This window comes from Gymnoscopelus microlampas, assembly GCF_963454915.1.
Source record: "Gymnoscopelus microlampas genome assembly, chromosome: 3".
Taxonomy (NCBI): Eukaryota; Metazoa; Chordata; class Actinopteri; order Myctophiformes; family Myctophidae; genus Gymnoscopelus; species Gymnoscopelus microlampas.
Genome location: NC_139940.1, coordinates 13,456,792 through 13,482,202, shown reverse-complemented (window position 1 = coordinate 13,482,202; position 25,411 = coordinate 13,456,792). Strand labels below are relative to the sequence as shown.

Here is a 25,411-nt window from a genome sequence, read left to right as displayed (position 1 = left end):
GTGTCTACAGAATTTGTGGGGGTGTTCTAGACACCACAATGGCTCTAGTTTAAGTAATCATGAGAGCTATACTGCCCCTAAAGATTAACAGTTGTACTGGTCCATTTCTTCCATATTCGTAAGCTTTGGAGAAAACGTGCACAAATATGGATGAAATGAATGCAGAATACAGCTAGAAGGCTCCGTCTCTATCCATATCCGTTTTTAAGGTTGAGCATAAATGAGCCTTTAGACGTAGTTAAAAACACGTGTTCCATAATCTTCATTTTAGCGCCTAACTTCCTCAATATAATTTTTGACGTTCCCAAGGAAGTAACGCGGCGCTTTCACATTAAAACTAGTATTGTTTGAACTCGAGTGGTTCATTTAATTGAAATTGAATTTGACAAAATGGCGAGGGATTGTTCTTGTAACACGATTGTATGAAAGATGTACTGAGTTGATTTAACAACAATGTTGATTTGATACGTATGCATTATTCTCATATTTACAAGCCAATTTCAGTTTTGACTTTAAGGTAAATGATAGATAAGCCCTTGAAGATTCTAAATTCTACCTTTTGACCAGACTCACATCAGATCATCCTCATGCACGGTTCCACAATGAACCCTTAATTCTCATGCTGGGTCACAATGTCACTCTAATCTACTAACCTTTATGCAGCACTGCATTGGCAGGCTTGTTCCCAGACATGGACTCTTTGCTGAGGTGTTGGTGGGACTCGGCCAAACACTCCACCTCGCTGAAGCGTGTGTTGAGGGCCATGGAGGGGTGAGCGGGGTCCTCGGACATGTTGAGGTAGGCCGCCCTGCGCAGCTGTTCCTCTATCACCAAGGCCTGCTCCAATAACTACACAGCAGACAAGAAGAAAGGAAGGGTTAAATAATAGTAAATCTTAATAATGCAGGGAGAAATTTGAGGATTAGAATGATTATGTTGACACTGAGAGAGAAATTATAACTATGATTTTGTTTAGCTATCCTAGCAAAACAAAATCATATCCTTTTTTTTTTTGTTCAAGGTTTTTTTTTATTTTATATTTTCACATACAGGTCAATAACAAAAGGCATACAAAAACAGTGAATGTATGTTACCCCTCCCACCCCCCCAAAGTTCCCGCTCCGAAAGAGCCACAACCCTGGTATCTTATTGTACCATTAACACAAAGGACAATACAAACAAGTAAAAAAAAAAAAAAACAAAGTATATACAGTAGGATATATATATGATTAAAGAAGGATTTAAATTGAATTAGAAATAAAAAACAAAATCATATTCTGACTATAACTTTAAAGAAGAAATGTGCTGATAATCCCGGACCATAGATGTATTTATCCATTTATGTATTGATTTATTTATCTACTGTAGCTATTCATTGACTTGTGAATTGTTATGTATTTTGGGGACTTTGGACATTTGGATGTGTGTGTGTGTACGCATGCGTGTGTGTGTGCTGTGACATCAGCAGGTTCACGCACCTTGAACCTGCGAGCCAGGAACTTATTCTTGATTTCCAGGAAGTTCCCTCGACTCATCTCTCCTTTGAAGGGTTCGTTGAGGATGGCATACTTCACGTCGTTCTGCACATCCTGCCAGCGAGCATAACCGTGTCTGAGGGACATTGTGGTCAAGGGTCATAACATCATCGCTACGTCTTGAGTGTGATTCATATCCAATCAATCTCTTACCATCTCTCCACCCATTTCCTGTCTCACTGCACTGAACACACTGAAAAGCCCTAAAAATGTCTAAAAATAACATATAGACTGATTTCTTCACAGCTAGGGGGCAGAAAGAAGAACTCTTTACAGCATAGCATCTCTGTCGGGTGGAAACCTCATACGGCATGTCCAAAAGTTCAAATTCAAATTAAAAAATCGCAAAATAAGCTGATCTACAAGCTCAAAACGAGTCGCTTCGCGTCACGTTTTCGAGCTTGTGGATCTGCTACTTTTGACGCTTTTTGTGAAGCTGTAGTAATTTACGAAAAAACACAAAAAGTTAAAATATGGAGATAAGAGGTTTCTGCCCGACAGCAACGATATATGGAAGGCATCTCTCTAGTTTGAGATGGACCTGTACTTGAAGTCACGTGATCATGCACTGCAGCTCGCTGCTCTAGCTGACTCGAATCACAGACAGCTGATTAGAGTCTGATTAGTTGTGCTCCCTGAATGCACACGCACCCAGTAATGTTGTTTGTAAACAAGAAACCAGTCTATTACAGTATAATATACACTTCCCTTGTCCGAGGATGACAGAGAGAGAGAGAGACAGACAGACAGACAGAGAGAGAGAGACACTTTTCTGTAGCAGACTCCTCATTTAGTTAAAGGAGAATTTTGGACTAAGGTTTTCTTACCTTTTCTATGATGTTATGATATCTTAGGATGAATGGTACAGTAGAACATTTTCATAACTCCATCCCGGGTCCGCCACAGCTTAAAACGTGCGCGGATAGGCCTTGCGTTAGATCGCGTATTTTAATAGCTTTGGTGAGATCTGACGTTCATAGTGACAGAACAGTAAAAAAAAAACAAAAAAAAAACAGAAGTCTCGTTAGACTTAGGTTGTTTTTTTTTGCATAGTGTTCTGTCACTATGAACGTCAGATCTAAAAAAAAAAAGCTATTAAAATATGCGATCTAGCGCAAGGCCTATCCGCGCACGTTTTAAGCTGTGGCGGAGCTGTGACGAAGTTAATCACATTTTATCAAGATACCAAACTGATAGTATTCAAGTCTGCGTTATTGATAACATGCTATTCTGTTTTTAAAGCTAAGGCAATCTATGTTGAATAAAGGGTTTCCTATAAACCCCGTTCTCTTCTCTCTTCTCTTCTCATTGATCTGATTGACATCTAACCATTTGCTATCTGAAATATTAGTTATTTGACTCTACGTGTGTCTCATTACTGACTGCAGAATACTGGTGCCTAATAGTTATCTGAACCAATTTGTACTGTACATGTTCGTACAAGCAACTGAAATCCCCTACAAAGAAGCCGAAAAGGTTATTTAGCTGTTTATATTTAAAAGGATACTGTATGATGCCAGCTAGAAGCCAGTAGTCATGTCTACGGTGCCAGATTTCAAAAGTCTTCTTAGTTACTGTGGCTGCCCGCTCCTCGTTCTGCCACAGAGAATGGAGCTCTGGAACAGAGGTCACAAAGGTCACAGAGTGTCACAGAAAATGTGATAACGCAGGAATAGAGCTGTCGACCAAAACAAAACACAGTTTCTAAATTGAATCCCAGTAGTATTTGGAGAAACAGAAACACTGAGTCTCATTTCACCTATAATGACCATTGTGGTTTAAATGACTGAAATAGCCAATATCATTTTCATGTCAAAGAGTGAAACCCTGGAATGAAGTAACACAGGTCAGAAAGATAAATGATACAAATTAAGTTATATGTCAGAGGAAAAGGAAATCTGTGATGACTAAAACCTAGGGCAGTGGTCGGCAAGTAAGTTTGGCCTCGGGCCAAACTTTTTTAAAGACATTAGATGGTGGGTCAGAACACAATCAATGGCTAATTTAGGACGTGGAACTTGCAACAAACAAACAAACATATACAATAATAATAATTGTATTGTTATCAAGGTTACTACATAAAGATGTGGTATAATAGAAAAAGCATGTGGAATCAAATGTTACAGGTGCACACAGAAACGCTTATCTAATCCTTTTTGTGCAGGCGTCATCCTTGAATGTTTCACTTAGAGGTGAACATTTTATCTGGAGACAGACAGTACTCCTTTTCAAACAAGAGCTCTTTCATGGTTCAAGGTCTCTTAGAATGGAGAGAAACAATGTATCATTTGAGGCATGTGAAACACAGCTTTGGTGTGTTTTTTAAACGTGAGAGGAGATTTTCATCCAAAAGTCTCAAGAGGAAAGTTGACAGTGAAAACATAACATTCAAAAAATGGAAATAGAACTATTTGTTCATCATACCTGATTTCATCAATTCAAAGCTATTGCTGTCTATATCCTACCTGGACTGTCAGTCAGCTATTGTAAATTATTTACAAAATTACTTGTCGGGGCCAGATATTAACGCTGGCGGGCCAGTTCTGGCCCACGGACCGCCTGTTGCCTACCACTGACCTAGGAATTAGCACCCCACTGTTTATATTACAAACTCAATATGCAGAGAAAGAATAATCACTGTATGGTCTTCCATCTTTACATTACAGTGTGTGTGGTGTTGGTGTTACCTGTGAATCCTCCATCAGCAATGTTAAACATGAACCTCTGCTTGGAGGCGGCTTTCTTCTTCTCCTCACTGACATTCACCAGCGACGCTGCTGTACTGCCTTCTTTAGCGTTCTCTCCGTTCTGCAGCTTGCCCGACTCCTCACTTTTCACCCCCTCCTTCTCCTCTTTTTGCTCTGAGAAGAAAGAACCCGTAAAAGAGAGAAAACTAAGTGGGGTTCATTCACCAGGTACACAGGAAGTGATGTTTAGAGTTGCGCTATAGAGCCATGAAAAGATGTAGTAAGGACCCACTAATACCAAATTAGGAAACTTTATCTCTCATGGTATTTTAGTACGGGCACCCAGTACAAAACTAGCTCGAGATTCAGAGAAAAAGGGGGTTGTCTCACTGAATTATCCCTGACAGTGAAATTAAAACTGGAGCAACAGCCCATCATCGGAGACATATTAAGCATTTCTAAGTAATTTCCCAGTAATCGTATCATTAAAATGTCCTTTTTTCTTTTTTGGCAAGTGACAGATGTGACAGTTAATGAAAGTTTTGATTGCAAAGCAATGGACTGAAATGGTTACAAAGTTATTTCATCAAATGTAGATGACTCTCGCCATCTTTCCACTTTTTCCTTTCATGTTTCAATGGGCATCTGCGTTTCCATCCAACATGTGTCCACCCGGTGTGTTTGCATAAGTGTCTGGAGAGCCAACCACGTTCACCAGTGTGTCTCACCTTTCTTCTCTTCTGCAGGGGAACTGGTGTCCATCTTGTCGTCTTTGTTCTCTTCAGCTGAGATGATGAGATAAACAAACAGTTCATCAGAATCAATGCACTTGCCACGCGCAATAACTGTATAGGAATTTATACAGACACACGCCTATCACTTCAAGAGTATACTGTACATACTGACAAGAGAATCTTACATTTAATAGATTCATTATTTAATATGTGAACATTTCTAATATGTTTATTTACAACTTTACCAAAGTATAAATGCCTTGTCTTTGTTCCATATTCTATTCATTGTTGCCGTTAGAACCAATTGTCCCTCCAGGATTAATAAAGCTCACTTGTCTCATCTTAATTTAACTCACCTTTAGGCTTGGCCTCGTCGGAGTCGGCCTTGACCTCCAACCCTTCCCCTTTGACCTCGGTTGTAGTGTCCTTCTCTGAGGCCTCCGATGACGACCTCTCCTTGTCGTCTTTGTCCTTGTTACCATCTTCAGTTTCGTCCTTCATGTCAGCGTCCGTGTCTCCCACCTCCTTGTCTTTCTCCTCTTTGCTCGGTGAGGACTCTGCTCCCTCCACTTCTTTCTTCTCTGGAGCCGGGGATTTCTCTGTCTCGTCTGGGATTTCGATGATCTGAATGAGAGGCAACAGTGTTCATATGGGGAGCTTAGGAATGAGGAAGACAGGTATAGTGGTAATGATTAAGACACTTAAACATGTCTATACTGTACAGTAAGTAGCAGAAAAACAAATAGAGACAGCGTAGTAATACATAATACAACGGTAAAAAAAACACTCTTTTTCAGTTGACAGTTGACAACATGACAGTTGTACAGCATAAATGAATCCAAGGAGTATACCGGGAATAAACAAGAGATGTTTGTTTACCTCTGGATCATCTGACTTGGAAGATCCTTTACTCTCCTCTCCCTCCTCCTTCACGTCCATGTCCTTGTCCTCAGGTTTAGACAGATCTTCTGTAAACACACAAACAAACAAACAATCACACACACATACACACACACACAACGTATTAAATAAAATGAAATATTATTTGTGTGTGTGTGTGTGTGTGTGTGTGTGTGTGTGTGTGTGTGTGTGTGTGTGTGTACCTGGGGCAGGTGTGTTGGGCTGTGTATCTGCTGGGGTTCCAGAAGAGGGGGTTTTGGGGTCTTCACCTGCAGCCAGAGCAGCTGCTCTCTTGTTCTCCTCCAGTTCAGCCATCCAGGGCATGGACCATTGTCCATTAACATGCTCAAACTCCTGCACCTGTTACACATGCACACGCACACACGCACGCGCACGCGCACACACAAGTGTGTCAGCGGTCAGTGGTTCTGAAGTGAGACATTTTTTTAAAAGGCCTGTGGTGTCTCGCTCTCGAGTCCTTGAGGGAGACACTTATTCCCTATCTGCTACCGATGAGCAGGTTGGTGCCTTGCGTGGTTTCTAAATGCACCATTTACCAAAAATATTCAATACCAATACCATAGCCAACACATTTGCATACTGCATACCTTCTTCCGGATGAGTGACATCACCCCAATGCGAGTGAGCACATGTTGCCTTGACAACCCTTCCCTGGGGACGCCGTCTGCGAACGTCTCCGCTCCGTCCGCCCCCGGCTCACAGAGGTGACGCATGAACAGAGACACGTAGGCCCTAAGATGAGACGGAGAATTAATAATATCACACCTCTGTATCACCCCTCACCGTTTACCTGTCACCAGTTGGCCAGAACGGAGGCTAGAATCAAGTTACCATGAATAGGACAGTGTCGGGGCCCACAAGTCTGAAGCAATTCCATTAAGACAATACTTCATTGTGACATCACTGATGGAGCCTTGGCGTCTTCATCTTAACACTTCTACTGCCAATCACGTAGATCTACGCAAACCTATTTATAGCCGCCACGTGCCAATCGCGTAGATCTACATGAACTAAAAACTTAGAAATTATTTATCTCGGCTCCTGAGTACTTTTTTTTTTTAATGAAAAATCTCTGGCACTGGCTAGAAATATTCAGAAATACCTCTGGCAGTTAATGGGTTAAGAGTATAGGCATGCTATTGATGACAAAACAGTTTTAAAAAATTGTGACATGGGGCCGATTTAGTTTTATATGAGAGTGAGTCACCGACTTGGATCAAACAAGGTGCGCCAGTATTGGACTCTTATAAAGAAATTACCACTAGCTGGAAAAGCTGACGACAGGTTCTTGGGGACTCAACATATTGCTCCAGCAACTATCAGAGAATAAAGAAATGTGTCATCAGGCTGCTATACAGAAGCTTCATCTAGAGGGAAATTCTTTACTCATGACAACAGACAAAATAATTAGAATAAGAAAAGAGTGGTAGCATCAGACACATACTTGAATTCTTTCTCAGACTTCCCTCGCAAGTCTCTGACTAGCCACTGGGTGGTGAAGGCATCCTGGGGGGGCATCCCATAACGCATCACAGCGTTCAGGAAGGCCTTCCTCTGACGTGCGTTGAAGCCCAGCACCTGACAGGAAATACAACAAGATAAAACGTCATTAATCCCTGAGGGGAAATGTATTGATATAACAAAATAAAATAAAAGTTAGAATATGTCATATTATTATTATACTATGTGTAAGACGGGGTTTGAAGATATTTGAAAAAGCAGAAGTGGTTGTGGCCCAGGGCTTCAACCAGCAAGTTGGTGGCTCCAGTCACCAAATCAGTAGGCTTCATCCTCCAGATAGCATGAATGCACTCAAGTTTCAGGGCAATTCCACCATTAGATTTAAAGATAATTTGTGTTCAAGTGGCAATTTGGGAACATTGACTTAGCAATCTTTAGAGCACTGCCACTAGTGGGACTAAAATGCAAAAGGTTGAAATGGTAAAATAGATGAAAATGTGCACGAGCATGTACCAATTCCAGTGGAGTAAGACTAGTACAATGTAAAAAATAATATTAATCAAGGGTTGAGCAGTCAAATGATCCACATCAAATAGTAAAGGAAGAAGTAAATTAACTACTGAAGGTGAAAAGTTAAAAATAGGAATATAATGTTAGATGCGATTTAACGGCTAAGTCTGTAATTAAATGAACCGCAGCAGGTGGGAGACTCACCTCGATGTTCCCACCGACTCTGGCCAACAGAGGAGGCAGAGGTTTGTCCCTGTCGTTCCTTAGCCCCTTGCGGTTGGGCCTGCGGGCGTTGGCTAGCAGAAAGAGAAAGACATGGTTAGCCACATCTGAGGTTCACACCTCAATTAGAGCACCGTCGGCGACCCAAACATGGGTCCCGACCCACTGTTTGGGTCGCCGACCAATTTTTATGGGTCGCGAGTAAATATCCCGTTTTTTCCATGTCCTACATTTAAAAACAATATATATTATTTAAAAACATTCCAAAATGTTTTAACAAAAACAAAACATTCCAACTTTTTCACTAGTTTAGGTCCTGGGCAAACATCTAATATTTCTTTTGGGTCTTGAGTTAGAGAACCAGGTGCCAACACATGCACATACACACACATAGCTCAGCCCATCAGGGAATCAGAACATACTCAAATCACCCCCACCACCACCACCACCACCACCACCACCTACACACACAAACATGCCAATTGAAACCAAAAATAGTTTCCATGTCATCATCAAATTCGATATTTGCTCAGTTAAATGTTATCAGGACTTTATTACGATTCTTCAGTGAAGATGTTAGACTTACGACTGCTCATCAGGTCACACTCCTGCTGAAGTTGTCTCCTCACTGTCCACACAAACTAAATGCTTCTGTTGTTGTGACAACACTTTCAGGACAATTTACACTGAAAGCGTGGTTTTGTGAACTTAATAAAGCTTTATTTATTTTACAAGTATTAATGACAGGCCAATAGAAAAATAAAATAAAATATGGAAATCAAATTGCTTTACAAAATTCACTGACAAAGGCATATCCAAATGACCCAGCCACATTTTTTAACTGAGGTAACTTAAGTGCAAACAATGAATTAGGTAACTTTAGTGCAAACAATGAATTATTATCGGTATAGAAAATGTAAGTGCAAAGCCTCTGCAAAGTACAATAATAAGAGTTCACTTGAACAAGAACTTTAACATTTTCCTCCCATCTCTCATTTACATTTTTGCCTTCCTCTTGTAACCTGTCTAGGAGGATATGGCAATACAAGCTGTTCTGAACATGTTAACAAAAGGTCCCTGAGTTAGTCTTGTCACTTGCTGTTATGACCCTTGCAGCAGCCGTTTCACAACTCTGGCTGTGGGGAACCGCATAATTATACCAGGTAGTACATATCATACCCCTGGTGTCCCAGATCTGAAGTAATACCCTGATTACACACAGCCAGACGATCAGCGATCTTTGCCTACCGATATCTGAATTAAATGGAGGGGTGGAAACAATTCTGAGATTCTGCTGTGCAGAACCAATGCAAAGAGTTTATGGTGGTCCTTCATATTGGGATGTACATTTTCAAAGCAGTATGTGTAAGTTTGCTAGCACTGCTTTTCTCCTCTTTTGAAGCCCCTGCATTGAATTTATTTCCCCAGACGATCAGTAGACAGAGATCTCCGATCGTCTAGCTACGCGAGACTACAGTTAAAATAGCAGTTCTCTGGGGGTACCCAGACAGAGCAGAGTTGAGAATCACAGTTTATCATTGTCTTTCATTTGATATTACAAATACAAATTCAAAAACAAAACATAAACAGTGGTCAGGCCAGTACTACACAAGGGTTTCAACAACGAAGACCTTTTAACATCTTTTCTTGAATTTTCATCTGTTTCATTGCTTTCTTTGCCTTTCTCTTCTGTCTCTTTGCTTTTTCCTTCTCTTTCTTTGCCTTTCTCTTTTCTACTCTGTATGTGCAGAGGGTGCAGGTACACATGGTCTTTCCCACATGCTTGTTGTTGTTGATGTCGGTGAGGATATCATAGCTGTCGTCTGAATCTGATAAGTAGTAGTTGTCTGTAGAAGTAGTTTAAACCATGTCAGTAGACAGCAATCAGAGCCCAGCGAATAGAAGTTCACTCTTGATGTAGTGGTACATCCCTGTCTCAACAATGGGTATCTGTTTGCACTACAGTACTTTGCATTGCTGTATAAAGTGTACTCTCTTTGCATAATCTTAATTTTTTTGCCTAAACTATTAAACTATGCAGCTGTACATGGCTTTGGACATTATGCAGAAGTCAGTGCTGAAGTGACCATTATGAACAATCTGCGTTCATGTATGCATTCCCCATTGCATTAATCAGAACCACAATCATGTGATTTTCCCATCAGCGCTGTTCAGCTCCTAAGGATTCATCTCAAATCAGCATTAAAGAGCAACTTCTAGCAATTCCATGTAAATAGCCCATACATACTGTGCGTTAGCAAGCGCACACACACACACACACACACACACACACACACACACACACACACACACACACACACACACACACACACACACACACACACACACACACACACACACACACACACACACACACACACACACACACACACACATCAAACGTCCAGTCCCTTACCTTCAGCCCGCTCATCAAAGTCCTCATCTCCCTCCTCCGAAGCCACAGAGTAATCTGACTGGTTGTCTGACTGATCCTCTTGCCAATCTGACGAGAGGTGTGGATAGAGAGATGATTAAGTAAACAATACTGTACAAGACAGTAAGGAGGATGAGAGAAATGTGCTGGTTCAGGACAAAACTAGAGCCCGACCAATACAGATTTTTGGGTCCAATGCCTATCCCGATTTTGGAGACTCATAGCCCACCGAGCACTGATATTTTGTCAAAAGTGCAACATTTTCTAACCAATTTGAAATAGCATCCCTATTTTGGTCATTAGTCATTATAGGTGAAACTTTAAAAAAAAATCTATTAGAGATCTACAAGCTTGCAACACTTGTTGTGAACTTGTAGGATCTGATCATTTTGAAAATTTTAAGTTTCTATATTTGAGAACATTTAACTTAACTTAACAACTAATAAAAATAAACACAAATATATTATTAATAAAATAAAAAATAATTACACAAATATATAATACACACATGAACTGAACGGCAGCTCAGGCTTGTTTATTATACTTATTTAACATTCGACACACATAACTGCCGACACTAATGAATGCCATCAAAAAAGTCAAATATGGGTCTGGCTCTAGACAAAACGTAGATCTTCAGACAGACAGACAGACAGACAGACAGACAGAATAACAGTTATATCATAACAGTACTACTTGCCTTTGTGTAAACATACAGACATGCAAGCATACATGGCCAATAAACCACCTGAGTCCAATCTTGTGTATTGTTAAAACATTTGACAATGCCTCAGCATCATCCTAACTTCTTGACAGAAGGGGGCGCTTTTGCTACATAACAGAATCTAAGAGGAGTCACAGAACACTCATCATCCAAAGGGAACATAAAGCCATACAGGGAAGGTAAAGTAACGGTCAAAACTGAAGGAGAACTCTGCTTTCATGAGACTTCCCTCACTTTACTGAGGCGTGGCCTTTACAGTACCGTGCCAACATGAACATTTCACCCAGTAACATTAAGGCTTTCATCGCTATGACAAAAGGTGCATAATCTCACATGCCCAAAAAGTTGCCATAAATAAATTATGGAACCTATTTTGACAACTGCTGCATTTATGAAACGTTCAGATGCACTTAGGTTATGCCATGTTCATGATGTATTTTGCTGACTGACGACTGGCATCACATCGATGACATTGTCGCCCGTGAATGACAGCCGTCGCCCACAAATAACGGGTACCGCACTATTACTTTAAAATTAACATACAGAAATTGTGCCACTCAAGAAGTACCATCAAAGACAATTCCTCTACAAGCGCAGGATTTACCACAATTCCCAAACTACCATTCTATTATCTGGTTAGGCGTGACGCCTAACCAGATAATAGGAAAAAAAAAGATCATTTATGATGAAGCAATTTAAGCGCTCAACTGTTGCCTGTCAAGTGTCAATTTTATTGAACAGAGCATTTTAACATGCATCCGTGTGATATATTTTGTAAAGGGAACAATCAGTAAAGGCATAACTACAGTACACTGCATTTTTACACAAAGTACACGTGGCCATGACCAGCTGTACATTTAATAGAAGAAGGTACTCAGGTACTAATTAACCCACCACAGTACAACACACATAAACACACACACACACACACACACACACACACACACACACACACACACACACACACACACACACACACACACACACACACACACACACACACACACACACTCGAGCTCCATTCCAGCACAGACCATCAGCAGGGATGTAGAGCAGTGGTTCTCAAAGTGCGGTCCAGGGACCGTCAGGGTTCCTTGGCGGGGGTTCCAAATGGGCCCTTACCGGTCTGTAACTCTGAGAGTGTACAAATGCACACTCTTGTACACTCTCAGAGTTCTGGGGGTCCTTGAAATTAAAAAGGTTTGAGAACCACTGATGTAGAGCACAGGTTAAGTGTAGGTTGGTGATGAGCGTTTGTTCTGTACCCCGTCTTATACCTCGATCCTCCTGGGAGCCGTCGTTGTAGTTGACAGGCTTGCGGGTTCTTTTGCCCTTGCCCAGGTTGCGGGCAAGGTCCTCTTGTTGCTGCTCGTAGTGATGCCGCAGTAGCTTCTCCCAGTAGTCTGGGTCCACGCTCTCCTCCTGCTTTATCACCTCCCGCTGCACCTCCTCCTCCTGGAGAAGATCATGCCACGCAACACACATGTGGAGAATATCTCGTTAGAAATGCAGCGCATACCCAGAACCTGGGTGTACATTTGAAACGTTTACTTTTAACTTGAATGGAGATGAGTCTGCTTAAATGACCATACTGGTGGTCTGGAATGTTTAGCTTATTGATTATGCCTCACCATATACTTTATCTGGACATTTTACAAAGCATACCATGGTTTGCTTGGTCTCCAAGCAAACCATGGAAGCCAATGAGTTTTAATGCACTTTAAAGCATGGATTGATTTGAAAAGTCTAACCAAAATAGTTCCTGGAGAATTAGTTTGATTCTATGAACGAAATTCAAATGTCCATGACTTATTAACCACCCAGTTTTTTTTTTGCAAACATTGAGGCACATATTCTAAGATGAAATGCATTTCAATGACATTGGATAAAATGTAAACAAAGGTACAAATAAATATGAAGCGATTAATGGCATATACAGTACACACACTCGTATATACACACACACTCTTATAAGAGACATTTGCTCTCTCACACACACAAACACACACACACCTCATCCTCCTCGTCCTTGACCACATATTGTGCTACTTTGAAGGAACTGAGGTACTCGTTCATGCTCTGTATCTCCGTGTCGTCGGTGACTTCTGTCTGGTTTCTGTCCAGAAGACGGTCGACGGCCTTGTCATCATAGTGGATCACACTGTTGTCATCCTCCTTGCTGTCTCCTGACAGACAGACATGTGAACAGGACATGGATATTAAAAATCACACCTGTGTGAAGGTAGCGGCACCTTTGATATATTTTGTCATCAATAAGTGTTTATAATGTGTTTATAGCCACGTGTCACGTGAAGCTTGACCAATCACTTTGTTGACGTGTCTGACCAATCAGAACGTTGACGCAAAAGCCAGGTATAGAGGGCTACCGCTCTATACCTAAAGGTATAGCGGCTAGCGCCGCTAAAAAAGGTTATTAACACCTTACGAGCCTGTGTGCAGCCTGAGGTACTATGGTAGGAAGCAGCTGGCTGTTTCTGGGGCTGAAGACAAAGCCCTTCTTAAAAGTTACTTTTATCGAAAAGGCCTTTCCATCATTTAAAATTTTATTATTTGATCCCCTTAATGTTTAATCACCGCATTTTATATTTTATATGTGCTTTTATTCTGTGGCTGATAACTAAAAAAAAAAGTTCTCTTATATAAAACTTAATTTCTACAGTGAGGATTCTGTCCAACATTTCATTCACGGGGCCCTCTGACTGAACAAGAACACGGCCTTGCTGTTGATAATAAGTGGACTCACCCATGAGTCCCAGCTCATCCTTGAAGAGTTCCTCTGTGCCAAACTTGAGGATGTCGTCCAGCTCCTGTTTGGACATGGAGCCGGTCTTAGAGCCCAGACCAGGTCTGACCACCAGGTGGGTCAGCATCATCTTCTTCTTAGCAACCTGAGGGAGGAGAGGGATTGTTTGTGCCACAGATGACCCTTCAGTAATGTGTGTCAACACAGTACAGTTAAGTATTGGGCAAGTTTACAACAAACAAAAAAGAATCAAAAAGCAAATGAAATCAGAAATTCGATTTCATTAATATGCACATTTTTATTATTGCTAAAGCCTTACGTAGAAGACCAGTAGTCTTTATTGTCCCATAGAGGGGGTTTTGATCCATCAAGGAACATGTACTCACAAATTCCAGGGCACATTAACCATTTAAACCCTATATACTTCATTGAGCAGAGTCTCCCAGGGCTGTATACTATGTCCATTCCTTCTTCCCCTCTACACCAAATCTCTCACAGCGTGACGCAAATGAGCTTATAGATTGATTATTTCCACAGAAAGTAAGCTCCAGAATTACGGACTGTAGGGTTCATGTGGTTAAATGACCAGTTTGGAATTAAAGGAGACATCCGGTCATTTTAAGTGTTATGTTTGATGTGTGTCAAATCACTTACCAACGTAGAAATGAAAATCGCGTGACTCCACAGATCCCCCTATCGACCCCCACCGTTGGCATTATAGGAGTATATAGGATAGCAGCAATTCGCCTATTTTAACAAATGTAAAGTCTGTTTTTTTCTCCTAGTACTCATTGTGGAGTCCCATGATAACGTAACAGGCGCTAAAACTCCGAGAAGCTAACGGCTAATAACAGAACGAGCTAATGCTGGGGCTGCTTATCTCTCTGCATGGCAGCCCCAGGTTGCCAGGTCGGGAGAGAAACCAGCAACCAGCATTAGCTCGTTCTGTTATTAGCCGTTAGCTTGTCGGGAGTTTTAGCGCCTGTTACGTTATCATGGGACTCCACAATGAGTACTAGGAGAAAAAAACAGACTTTACATTTGTTAAAATAGGCGAATTGCTGCTATCCTATATACTCCTATAATGCCAACGGTGGGGGTCGATAGGGGGATCTGTGGAGTCACGCGATTTTCATTTCTACGTTGGTAAGTGATTTGACACACATCAAACATAACACTTAAAATGACCGGATGTCTCCTTTAAGGAACTCGACATGGAAGAGAGAGAAACGCAGAGATAATTCCATGTGTCTTTCAGTCAGTTTCACTCACCTGGGTGATCCTCTCTTCTACAGAGGCCTTGGTGACAAAGCGATAGATCATCACCTTCTTGTTCTGTCCAATACGGTGGGCCCTGCTGAATGCCTGAGAGAGAGAGAGAAAAACAGAGAGAGAGAGACTTTATCAGCCTGTAACAGTGTCACACGTTGGCTATCAGCTGGTAGTGACATGTGCACATTCTGACATAACTGGACAGTGATATCAAGTCTACATGATTATATCAAATGAACAGTGTACATTACAACTACACAAGCATAACTGCTAAACCTTACCACTAAGATATACTCAGTAACATGATTATTTATTTACAGTTTAAGTCCCATTTATTAACCCTCAGTGAGAAAGCATCCATCATTCATCTCTACATGTCATTTCTTAAATGTCTGGTGTCAATCTAAAACTGTGACGTGTCCCTCAGCCTAGAAAATGCAATGTGTTGGCTCTTCTTGGTTATTTCTGGCTCCTGGTCATCTATGCCTGGCTGTGTACCTGGATGTCATTGTGAGGGTTCCAGTCAGAGTCATAGATGACGACAGTGTCAGCGGTAGCCAGGTTGATGCCCAGACCGCCGGCCCTGGTGGAGAGGAGAAAGGCGAACTGAGGAGCACCAGGGGCTGTGTGTTGGGGAGAGGGGAGAGAAAACATGGGGGGAGAAAGAAATAATGCTTTACTTGAAAATTACAGTTGAGAGAGGAGGCAAACAGGTGATAATGTTTCAAAGTTATCCGTGGGATTGCACCCATTGAAAAAAAATCTAATCAAGTGGCACGCGGGATCCACATGGAGACGGTGTGGCTTTAATGTGGATCTCGGACTTGTAGGTTACTCGGACTTGTAACCTTGTACAACCTGTGGTTGTACAAGGTTACAAGTCAACCTTGTACCGCAAGGTACAAGGTTGTAGCCTTGATAATCTATTATGAAATTAAAGTGAAATATTTCAAAAAGTAAAACATATGTGAAAAGTGGAGGAACTTCTGTGGCCTACTGGCAGTGTCTACAAGAAATTTGGCACTCGTTCCAGTGGTTTGGGAAATTAGCTACTGACAGACAGACTGAATGTCTTATAGACGGCTAGACTCCTGCAGAGCCATGCTGTAAAAAAACGGAACGCCACACATAAAATAATCACTTGCTCAAAATCCCCCAAAAATTGGACAATATTTTGACAACTTCTGTCCATCATTAGCAATTTCCATTCTTACCGTTAAAGCGGTCGATGGCCTCCTGCCTCATGGCTCCGGTCACTCCTCCGTCAATCCTCTCATACTTGTATCCCTCGTTCTCCAGGAAGTCCTCCAGCAGGTCCAACATCTTTGTCATCTGGGAGAAGACCAGCACCCTGTGTCCTCCATCCTTCAGCTTCCTCATCATCTTCTGAAGCAGCGTCAGTTTCCCTGACGCCTTGGTCAGGGCACTGCCCTCGTACATGCCGTTGGGGATTTTTGGTGCCTCCTGCACACGGGAAACAAGAGTTTGTACGGGTTTCAACGTTTACGTTTTAGCATTTAGTTTAACACAATTAAGTCCCACACACAGAGCCTGATTTTTTTCGCACAAAAATTATCATCAGGCAGCTCCTCTTGTTAATAAAGAGAAATGTTTTTGTGTTTTTCATATTTTTGAATAAGTATAAGTAACAACTTTATAATATGTGCCCCCCACATTTTATGAAATTTCAGGCAGAGGAAGCTAAATTTGCTCCCCAGAAATGCTGTAAATTTCTTACACAGAACCCACTATAGGAATAATATGCAAGAAGGCAGTCGTTACTGTGATTAAGGGTGATGTGATAGTTACAAGGCCATCGCCAAATTACTCATATTAACAATAAAGAATGTCCATAAGATAGCTATTATGGCTGGTGATGGGTGTGGGTCATACCAGTGCAGCTCCAGGAAAGAGGTAGGGGTGATTGCAACACTTTTTGAGGTCCATCACCACGTTGAGAAGAGACACCTGGTTTCCTCCTCCACGGGTGTTCAACGCCTCAAAGTTACGTGTCAAAATGAACTTGTAATATTTCCTGGGTCACAACAATCAAGAGAGAAAAATGTGAGGGAGAAAATGACATCCATCTCTCCTGTGCCCTTTCTGTCAATCTCTTATACTGTATACAGCTTCCTTATCATCTGTTCCAGTAAATAAAGTACAAAGGAGAGTGACTCACTGACACTTAAAAAGATTTAGCAATTACATTTAGAGGATCCTGATCTGAAAAAAGCAATAAACAATGACCATTACAACAGCATTTACGTTTCTTGTATTCACTAAAGCACTTTTCAAACAGTGGTTCTCAAAGTGGGGTCCAGGGACCCTCAGGGTTCCTTGTGGGGGGTTCTAAATTGACCCTTACAGGTCTGTAACTCTGAGAGAATAAAAATGGAACCAAATGGACCCTCTCAGAATTATGGGGGTCCTTGAAATTAAAATGTTTGAGAACCAGTGGTTTAGAACAACGATCAGCCCTGCTAAACCCCTTTCCCTCGTAATGAACTCACTTCTGCATGGGGCTGAGTTCCACTCGGACGATGAGCTCAGTCTTGGAGGGCATGTGTTTGAAAACGTCGGCCTTCAGTCTTCTCAGCATGTGAGGTCCCAGCATGTCATGGAGCTTCTTGATCTGGTCCTCTTTAGCGATGTCTGCAAACTCCTCCAGGAAACCCTCCAGGTTACTGCAGACAGATAGGGGAAATAATGAAAACTATGCACGGGCAGGGGCACACGACTAACACAGAGACCGATGCAGGTTTTTTTTATTGGTCTGAAAAACTAACTGGAATTTTTTTTTTCTATAAGTGAGTTTTGGACACCGACCAAAAAAATTGTGTACCCCCTAACCCTTCCATTGTTAATGCAAATCGATACTATTTTCATATCAGCCAATGACATTACAGCTAGTGTCATCACCACTAACTGTAATGTGATTGGCTGACTTTGCAAATTCAGGACTGTGATTGGCTAGCGAAACACATGACACATGTGCAGCCCTATGAATAGCAGTATGGACTTTAAAAAAAGTCAACTATCCTTTTTTTAAAGTGAGTCATGTTGTGATGACCACACACCGCCCACTCCACACTGGCTGTGATTTTTTAAATGACACACCGTTGAAGACACTCGTCGGGCGACAATTTCGGGTAGGTGTACAAGAGGTCATGGACAAACTTGTGATTGTTTTTAAAAATCGCATAATCATGTTAAACTGAATGTTGAGACTTTATTTGTATAGCATACTGTATAGGAGAATAGCACAGCAATTTCATATCACATCTAAGTCTAAGCATTAAATGAATAGTTCAACAAAACATAAGAAATCTGCCATTATCTACTCACTCTCATGCCAGTTGAAACACACCTGTGTGATAAATCACACCTGAGCCCTGTCGAAAGGTGACTACTGCGCACGGATCTGCGCTGGTATCTATGTTCCATTGATAAACATAAATACATTATTTACACTAAATAATATAAATGTAGGTATTTTCTACTCATAGTGCCATTATTTCATTTCAGAAGTCTTCATTTGCACTTTTTGGAACTCTGACAAACAGGTTTCAAATGTCATGAGAGAGAATGACAATGAGAGAATTGTCATTTTTGGTTGAATGATTCCTTTATAAAGTGTGTAGTTAGTAATGCAAGCATGTGTGATGTGAACAGGCAGGGAGAGCAGAGCATTACTGACTTGAATCTCACTGGAGTGAGGAAGTTGAGCAGGTGGAAAAGTTCTTCCAGGTTGTTCTGTAGCGGCGTTCCTGTCAACAGCAGTTTGTGCTGCAGGGGGTAGTTGTTCAATATACGGAAGAACTGACCACAAATGGAGAGAGAGACAAGAGACAGACAGATGTTAAAGATTAAGTTCACACATCCAATGTGTGGTTTAATTCTCAGAAAAACTAATCTCTGATCAATAAAACTACATGCTAATAATTTCCCCCACCCTCAAAATGTTCCTTTTCAAAAGGTCTGCCTATAATGACATGCCGAAACAGGAACGTCAGGGTTAAATGGTGTGTGTGTGTGTGTGTGTGTGTGTGTGTGTGTGTGTGTGTGTGTGTGTGTGTGTGTGTGTGTGTGTGTGTGCGTGCGTGCGTGCGTGCGTGCGTGCGTGCGTGCGTGCGTGCGTGCGTGCGTGCGTGCGTGCGTGCGTGCGTGCGTGCGTGTGTTTCACACCTTGGACTGGTTGTTCTTGAGTCTGTGAGCCTCGTCTACAACCAGACAGGCCCAGTCGATGGAGCCCAGCACAGCTTGGTCTATGGTTATCAGCTCGTAGGAGGTCAGCAGGACGTGAAACTTGACCGTACAGTCTTTCTGTAAAGTCCAAAGAAAGAGGGAGTCAAGTTTTGGTCATAACCTGCCTGACAGCAAAGCATTGAGCATAACAGTACAACTGCATAATTAACCTCATGAGTCCCTATTCTCATACAAACGTATGAAGCCTATAAAACATGATTTTGACCAATCTGTATTGTACAATATGTTAATAATATAACTAACACTCTTCTAAGTTCTAACTGCTCTTCTATTAAGAAATGTAACTCATGTGGTCAGGTAGGACCACTGCTGGTTGACAAGAGGTATTGCATGAAACTCAAATGGATAGTTCAACAGTAAAGATTTGCACTGGGGAGCTGGGTTCGAATTCTGGGAAGGACATGAAACTTACGGATTGCAGCTTTAATATGATTGTACAATATAAATGTAACAGTTTCCTTCAAAATGTCAGTTTAGTTGAAAATAGCTATACTGTATAATGATGACTGTATAGATTAAATTTACAACAACATAAATGCATTACAGAATAAAGGTCCTTACACAGTACACACCAGGGGCATTTCGTCATGTGATTAATTCAGGTGTAAATATTCTTTTTCAAGCTGTTTGTGTCATATGTACATGACATAAAGTATTACAGCGCTATAAGCAACATTTGTATTCCGAATGATGTCGATTTATCACCGCAAATAAAGGCACCAACCAGTATGAATGAGGCATCAACTATACAAATAGTTTTGATTAAAAATACTTGTTTATCATTTATTTGTCACGCCCCAGGTGTGTAAAGACCCTCAGTGTGATCCTGGGGTTACCTTCATCTTGGAGGCCTTTTTCCCTCCGCGGATAGCGTTGCCCTCGAAGGAGAACTCATTCTCTCTGATCACCGCCCTGCTGTCCTTGTCCCCCACATACGTCACCACGTACATGTCGGGGGCCCACATCTCAAACTCTCTCTCCCAGTTGATGATGGTGGACAGGGGAGCGCTCACCAGGAACGGACCCTTGGAGTGACCCTGAAGCAGGGTCAGAGGACACACAGTGTTAGCTGTGATGCAGAGGAAGTTCTACATAGAGATAGATAGATAATCTGAATCGTTGTTCTTTACACTAGCTGATCTACAAGCTCACAACACATTGCATCTTGTAGATCAGCTCATTTCCCTGCCAGACTATCGTATGACAAGGGCTTGAGTGGCTAAAAAACATAAACAACTACTGTATAAGCAGCATGACACTTTTTTCTGCACTGCTCTTGTTTCTTATGGATTGGAGGAACATTTGCTTTAATCTTGGTAAATGGGAAATAAACAACAATAAATTATACAAAATGTGTCAATTTCCAGTTATTCGAGTATTGATTATTGTTATGTTTAACCAATACAGCGAATAATGGGATACTTGAATGGTAAATGTTCCATTAATCAAATTATTATATAAAAATCACTATGCTCTAGTGCACTGGTTCTCAGTGTATATACACTCTCTTTATATAAACACAGAGTAGACTTTTACAGTGTATATTGCGGACCCGCAGATAAAACCTTTATCAAATGGGGGTTTGTGCCCTAATGCATATCAAACTAGGGGTCCTTGAAATGAAAAAGGCTGAGAAGTACTGCTCCAGTGGCAGTAAGTTAGCAAACCCGCTGCATACACATTGACAAACCGCAGCTCCATACCTCCTTATACAGTGAGTAGAGAAAGACGGCAGTCTGCACCGTCTTCCCCAGACCCATCTCGTCTGCTAGGATGGTGTCTGTGGCCTGGGCCCAGGAGAACCTCAGCCAGTTGAGACCCTCCAGCTGGTATGGATGAAGGGTCCCCCCTGTGGTGTCCAGGTAGTCAGGCTGACGGTCAAACTTGATGGTGGGCTGGAAAAGAGAGGAAAAACATGTAGTTTTACTGTATGTATAAAACACTATTATTAACCCATTAAGACCGGGAGAAGCATCTGTGCCATTTTTAGATTTGAGCTAAAAAGCATTATTTTACACTTTGGCTATTCAAAAATAGCAGATATACAAGCTCATAGCGCGGCACTCTATGAGCTTGTAGATCTGCTATTTTTGAGAAATTGTGAACATTTGTGCAAATCTTTGAATATATATTTTTTTAAGTGAACAACATTTGTAACTCAAATCTTTGCTTCTGGTGGTCCCTGGAACAAAATATTTTGACCTTGGCCAATTACATATACATTTTGGGGTCCTTGACATGAAAAAATGTATGAACCACTGCCATAGTAACATAAGGTTTTTCAAAAAACAGTTTTTAGAAGACATTCTAAAAACAGACATTTTGTAGAATCGGCATCATGTCTTAATGGGTTAAAGGTGTGTCCGTTTTATGTTGACAGTCAAGAGAGGCAGATAGGACGTACAGAGAGAGAGGAGGATGTGCGACGCAGGGCGTTAGCTGGATTTAAAGCCATGATGGTATGTCTGTCTATATACAGTATATTGCAATAATTATTCCTCCCTCTATGTAACAAGCTGTCACATAGAGGGAGGAATAATAATTGCATGAACCCTAACCCCTGAAGCCAGGATCGCATCTGGAATCCATCCAATTTGTGATGTCACATTTTTGCTAGCGTGGAGACATTTTTGGTCTCTAGCATTTAGTGCAGCAGCAGGACTGTTTCAGACGTAGTCTTACATCAGTTATTGGGTTGGCCGGGGGTTTCTCCAGCTTCTTGACTTTGACCAGCTTCTTTAGCTTCTTGCCGGGTCTGCCCTCCTCACCCATCATCAGCTCTCTGACAGAGGGAAAGAGAGGTTGACAAAAAAAAAAAGATGTGGGCAATGCATTAATAATAAAAAGCAAACTAGAGGTGTGTGTAGCTGAGCCACATAATGGTGTTTCAGCCTGCCTGAGTTTGTTTTGGCATTTTCAGCACCCTCTGGTGGACAGATTTGCAGACATACAACATACATACAATAGTTACAATAGTTTTGCACTGCTATCCAGTTCAACTAATAGCATAATTTGTGATTATGAATTATCATTATTGGTTTTGGATCTATAGAGTTTTTGTATTGTAGTTTGGTATCTGATCATATATATACGTATGTTGCTGTTTACAGCAACAAAACAATGGCCATAGAATAAAATTTACATTTCAGTTTTATTTAATTCTAAGAATATGAATAGTGAAAATACAGGATTACTTGTGATACAGAAGTGTTTATCATTGTACTTGGAATGCATGTACCTGTGATTCCAGTAGGTCTGTTTGAAGGTATCATACTCAGGGATATCCATGTCTTCACCCTCCCAGGAGGCCTGGTCGTAGGCAAGGTCCCTCCACTTGATCAGGTAGTGCACGTTGCTCTTCTTATCAATGCTGATAGAACAACATGGGTTTAATTACAACCTAGACAGAGCTAATTAGACTGTTCTCATCCAGTGGCTCTGTTCATTAACACATTGCATGCCAATCGCGTAGATCTACGCGAACTAAATAAAGCCGCAGCATGCCAATCGTGTAGCCTACGTGAACAACTGTGAAGTGGTCTTTTTTTTTTCTCTCTCGAAGTGACACATTTCATTGTAGCACTGTCTCGCAGTGACACGTTTCATTGTAGCACACCCGGATACGATATATGTTAGTGTGCTCTAAAGCTTCCGCTAAATCGCCATTATCTCTGTGTTGTTTTTCTCCGCGCTGAACGCTGTTTGAAACGGGTTTTAGAAACTGCGACTACTGCAAAATGGAATGACGCCGATTGAAAATTTCTTCTCTGGGCCACTCACACAACTACCCTGTGTGTCTACAAACAGTTGAACACGCGATCATAAGGTATTTACCGAGGTCTGTGGAGAGGTGAAAAAAACAAAAAAAATAGAATAAATCGCTGGTAGTGGTACATTATGATGTTAAACTCTGGCATGGAATGTGTAAACCTGCACCACAGAGATTCACCTAGAATAAAGTAGTGTTAGTGTGCAAACAGCCCAAATCGTACTATAGAAAGATAAATATGAAAACCGTCTACAGAGATAGAGTAGTGGTTAACACCGTGATTATTCTAACATCATGAACCCTTATGTCTCTAATCTATTCTGGAGGCCAACATTCACTGCAGATATTTATTGTAGAGTGAAAACAGAACAGCCTAGTATAGACCCCTGAGGGACTCCGGTCAACTAAGTAAATAGGGTTATACAGGGTTTAACCTACATGTACCCTACTGGCTTGGAATGAAATCCCTCAGACTCCAACATAAGTTCATATGTTTCATCATCTGCCAAAATGTATACACACTCTTGTGTTTCAACTGACATGTTCATGCGCAATAATGAAAATGATGCCTTTTCAGGTGTCACAGCTAATACACCAGATGTTGTTGTTGTTGATGAGGACAGTAGAGAAGTGACCATTTTGGAAGTGGCATGTATTTGATCACAGCCTGGAAGAGGCATTCCTTACCAAGGTGCTTAAGTACCAACGTCTTAAGGATGCTACTATACAGCTTGGTTACAAATGTAAACTGCTTGTGTTGATATTTGGAAGCCTCTGTAATGTCCATAAATCAGTTGGGAGAGGCCTGCAGATTGCAGGAATGCCCAAGCCAAAAGCTAAGGCATTGGCAAAAATTCTGTTCAATGTCTGTGATAATTGGCAGTCGCCATATATGGAGGAGGCGATGCTTCCTGTACCCGTGATCTGTATTCTGAAATACTTGTTGTTGAGTTTTACCAAGTTTGTGCATCTACTATTGTTTGTGTTCAAGAATTTCTTGTTAAATGTGAACGCAAATAAAGATGTTAAATGTGTGTGCGTGTGTGTGTGTGTGTGTGTGTGTGTGTGTGTGTGTGTGTGTGTGTGTGTGTGTGTGTGTGTGTGTGCGTGTGCGTGTGTCACCTGTGGTTTAGGATGCGGTGAATCATCAGCCACTCCATCTTGACTCCGTAGCGGTAGAACTCGGCCTCCATGTGGACGTACAGTGGGTCTTTGTTCTTCCTCTTGGTGCTCTTATCGTCGTCACCCTCCCCACCAAAGTCCACCAGTGGGGGCTCGTCCATGTCCGTCTTCCTCTGGTAGTTCCTGAACATCACCTGGCAGTTCAGCTCCAGCTGGGGCAGGAGAGAATGGTCAGCGTCATTTTAATCTCAATCCCAACATCTGATATACTGTATATTGTCGCTGTTGGGTGGAATATTTATCTTTTCATATTTTTTCATAAATGAGTTCCCAATTAGATAGTTTGTTAATATAACAAGTCCTAGTCCATAACTAGTCCATACCCGTCATTTCCACCCACCGCCCATCCAGGCAATGGGACTGCAACCATGACTACAGATCCCATAGTCTACGAGGACCATTCACAAAAATGCAAATAAAACAGCTTGCATTTTGGAAAAGTTTTGCTTCGTCACTCTCTTCATATGCCAATGGTAAATGCACGTGTGCAAGTTCTGTCAATTGGTCAACCCACTGAGGAGAAAATGCAGTTCCAGACAGTGGTTTCTTTATTTAATAGTAGGATGAAAACTATTAACACATCCACTGCCAGGCCCGTAGTCCTACGGGCCGTTAAATCCAACCGTTAACTGCCGTTCCCGTAGTCCTACGGGGCGGGTGTTTTCCCATGTTAAATCGTGCAGGTGCAGATTCCGGATTTTTTTTGCACTTCCGGTCTCGAAGTGGGCGGACCGGAAACGAAATAATACTGTTTCCGTTTTTTCTCCCGCCTCCGTTTCCTGTCTAGCGGTCAACTTTGGACGCCATTATCTCTGGCTTGTTGTTTTTCTCACCGCATCCACCATTTTAGCGTTTTCCTCTCGTTCTCCAGAATGCAGTGTCGGATCGCCGCACGGTTTTCAGCGTTTTGTTCGGTCGGGTCCCGTGTTT

At 41.6% G+C, this 25,411-nt stretch overlaps 1 protein-coding gene across 1 annotated transcript in view; it reads right to left on the bottom strand.

Annotated features, from left to right (window-relative positions):
* The window catches only part of chd4b (chromodomain helicase DNA binding protein 4b), a 41,341-nt gene that overhangs the window by 3,406 nt on the left and 12,524 nt on the right, over positions 1-25,411 (bottom strand). The window contains exons 12-38 of the mRNA XM_084052805.1: positions 24,422-24,633; positions 22,769-22,900; positions 22,213-22,312; positions 21,234-21,425; positions 20,367-20,567; positions 19,450-19,587; positions 18,962-19,083; positions 17,775-17,948; positions 17,158-17,299; positions 16,479-16,728; positions 15,763-15,887; positions 15,265-15,357; positions 13,993-14,137; positions 13,242-13,414; positions 12,494-12,683; positions 10,487-10,573; positions 8,053-8,144; positions 7,322-7,455; positions 6,465-6,609; positions 6,060-6,216; positions 5,836-5,924; positions 5,313-5,580; positions 4,951-5,007; positions 4,223-4,396; positions 3,043-3,151; positions 1,479-1,611; positions 654-849 (exon numbers count right to left, since the gene is read on the bottom strand). Of these exons, the coding sequence (XP_083908931.1) occupies positions 654-849; positions 1,479-1,611; positions 3,043-3,151; positions 4,223-4,396; positions 4,951-5,007; positions 5,313-5,580; positions 5,836-5,924; positions 6,060-6,216; positions 6,465-6,609; positions 7,322-7,455; positions 8,053-8,144; positions 10,487-10,573; positions 12,494-12,683; positions 13,242-13,414; positions 13,993-14,137; positions 15,265-15,357; positions 15,763-15,887; positions 16,479-16,728; positions 17,158-17,299; positions 17,775-17,948; positions 18,962-19,083; positions 19,450-19,587; positions 20,367-20,567; positions 21,234-21,425; positions 22,213-22,312; positions 22,769-22,900; positions 24,422-24,633 (4,030 nt within the window). The remainder of the gene's footprint in view (positions 1-653; positions 850-1,478; positions 1,612-3,042; positions 3,152-4,222; positions 4,397-4,950; positions 5,008-5,312; positions 5,581-5,835; positions 5,925-6,059; positions 6,217-6,464; positions 6,610-7,321; positions 7,456-8,052; positions 8,145-10,486; positions 10,574-12,493; positions 12,684-13,241; positions 13,415-13,992; positions 14,138-15,264; positions 15,358-15,762; positions 15,888-16,478; positions 16,729-17,157; positions 17,300-17,774; positions 17,949-18,961; positions 19,084-19,449; positions 19,588-20,366; positions 20,568-21,233; positions 21,426-22,212; positions 22,313-22,768; positions 22,901-24,421; positions 24,634-25,411) is intronic.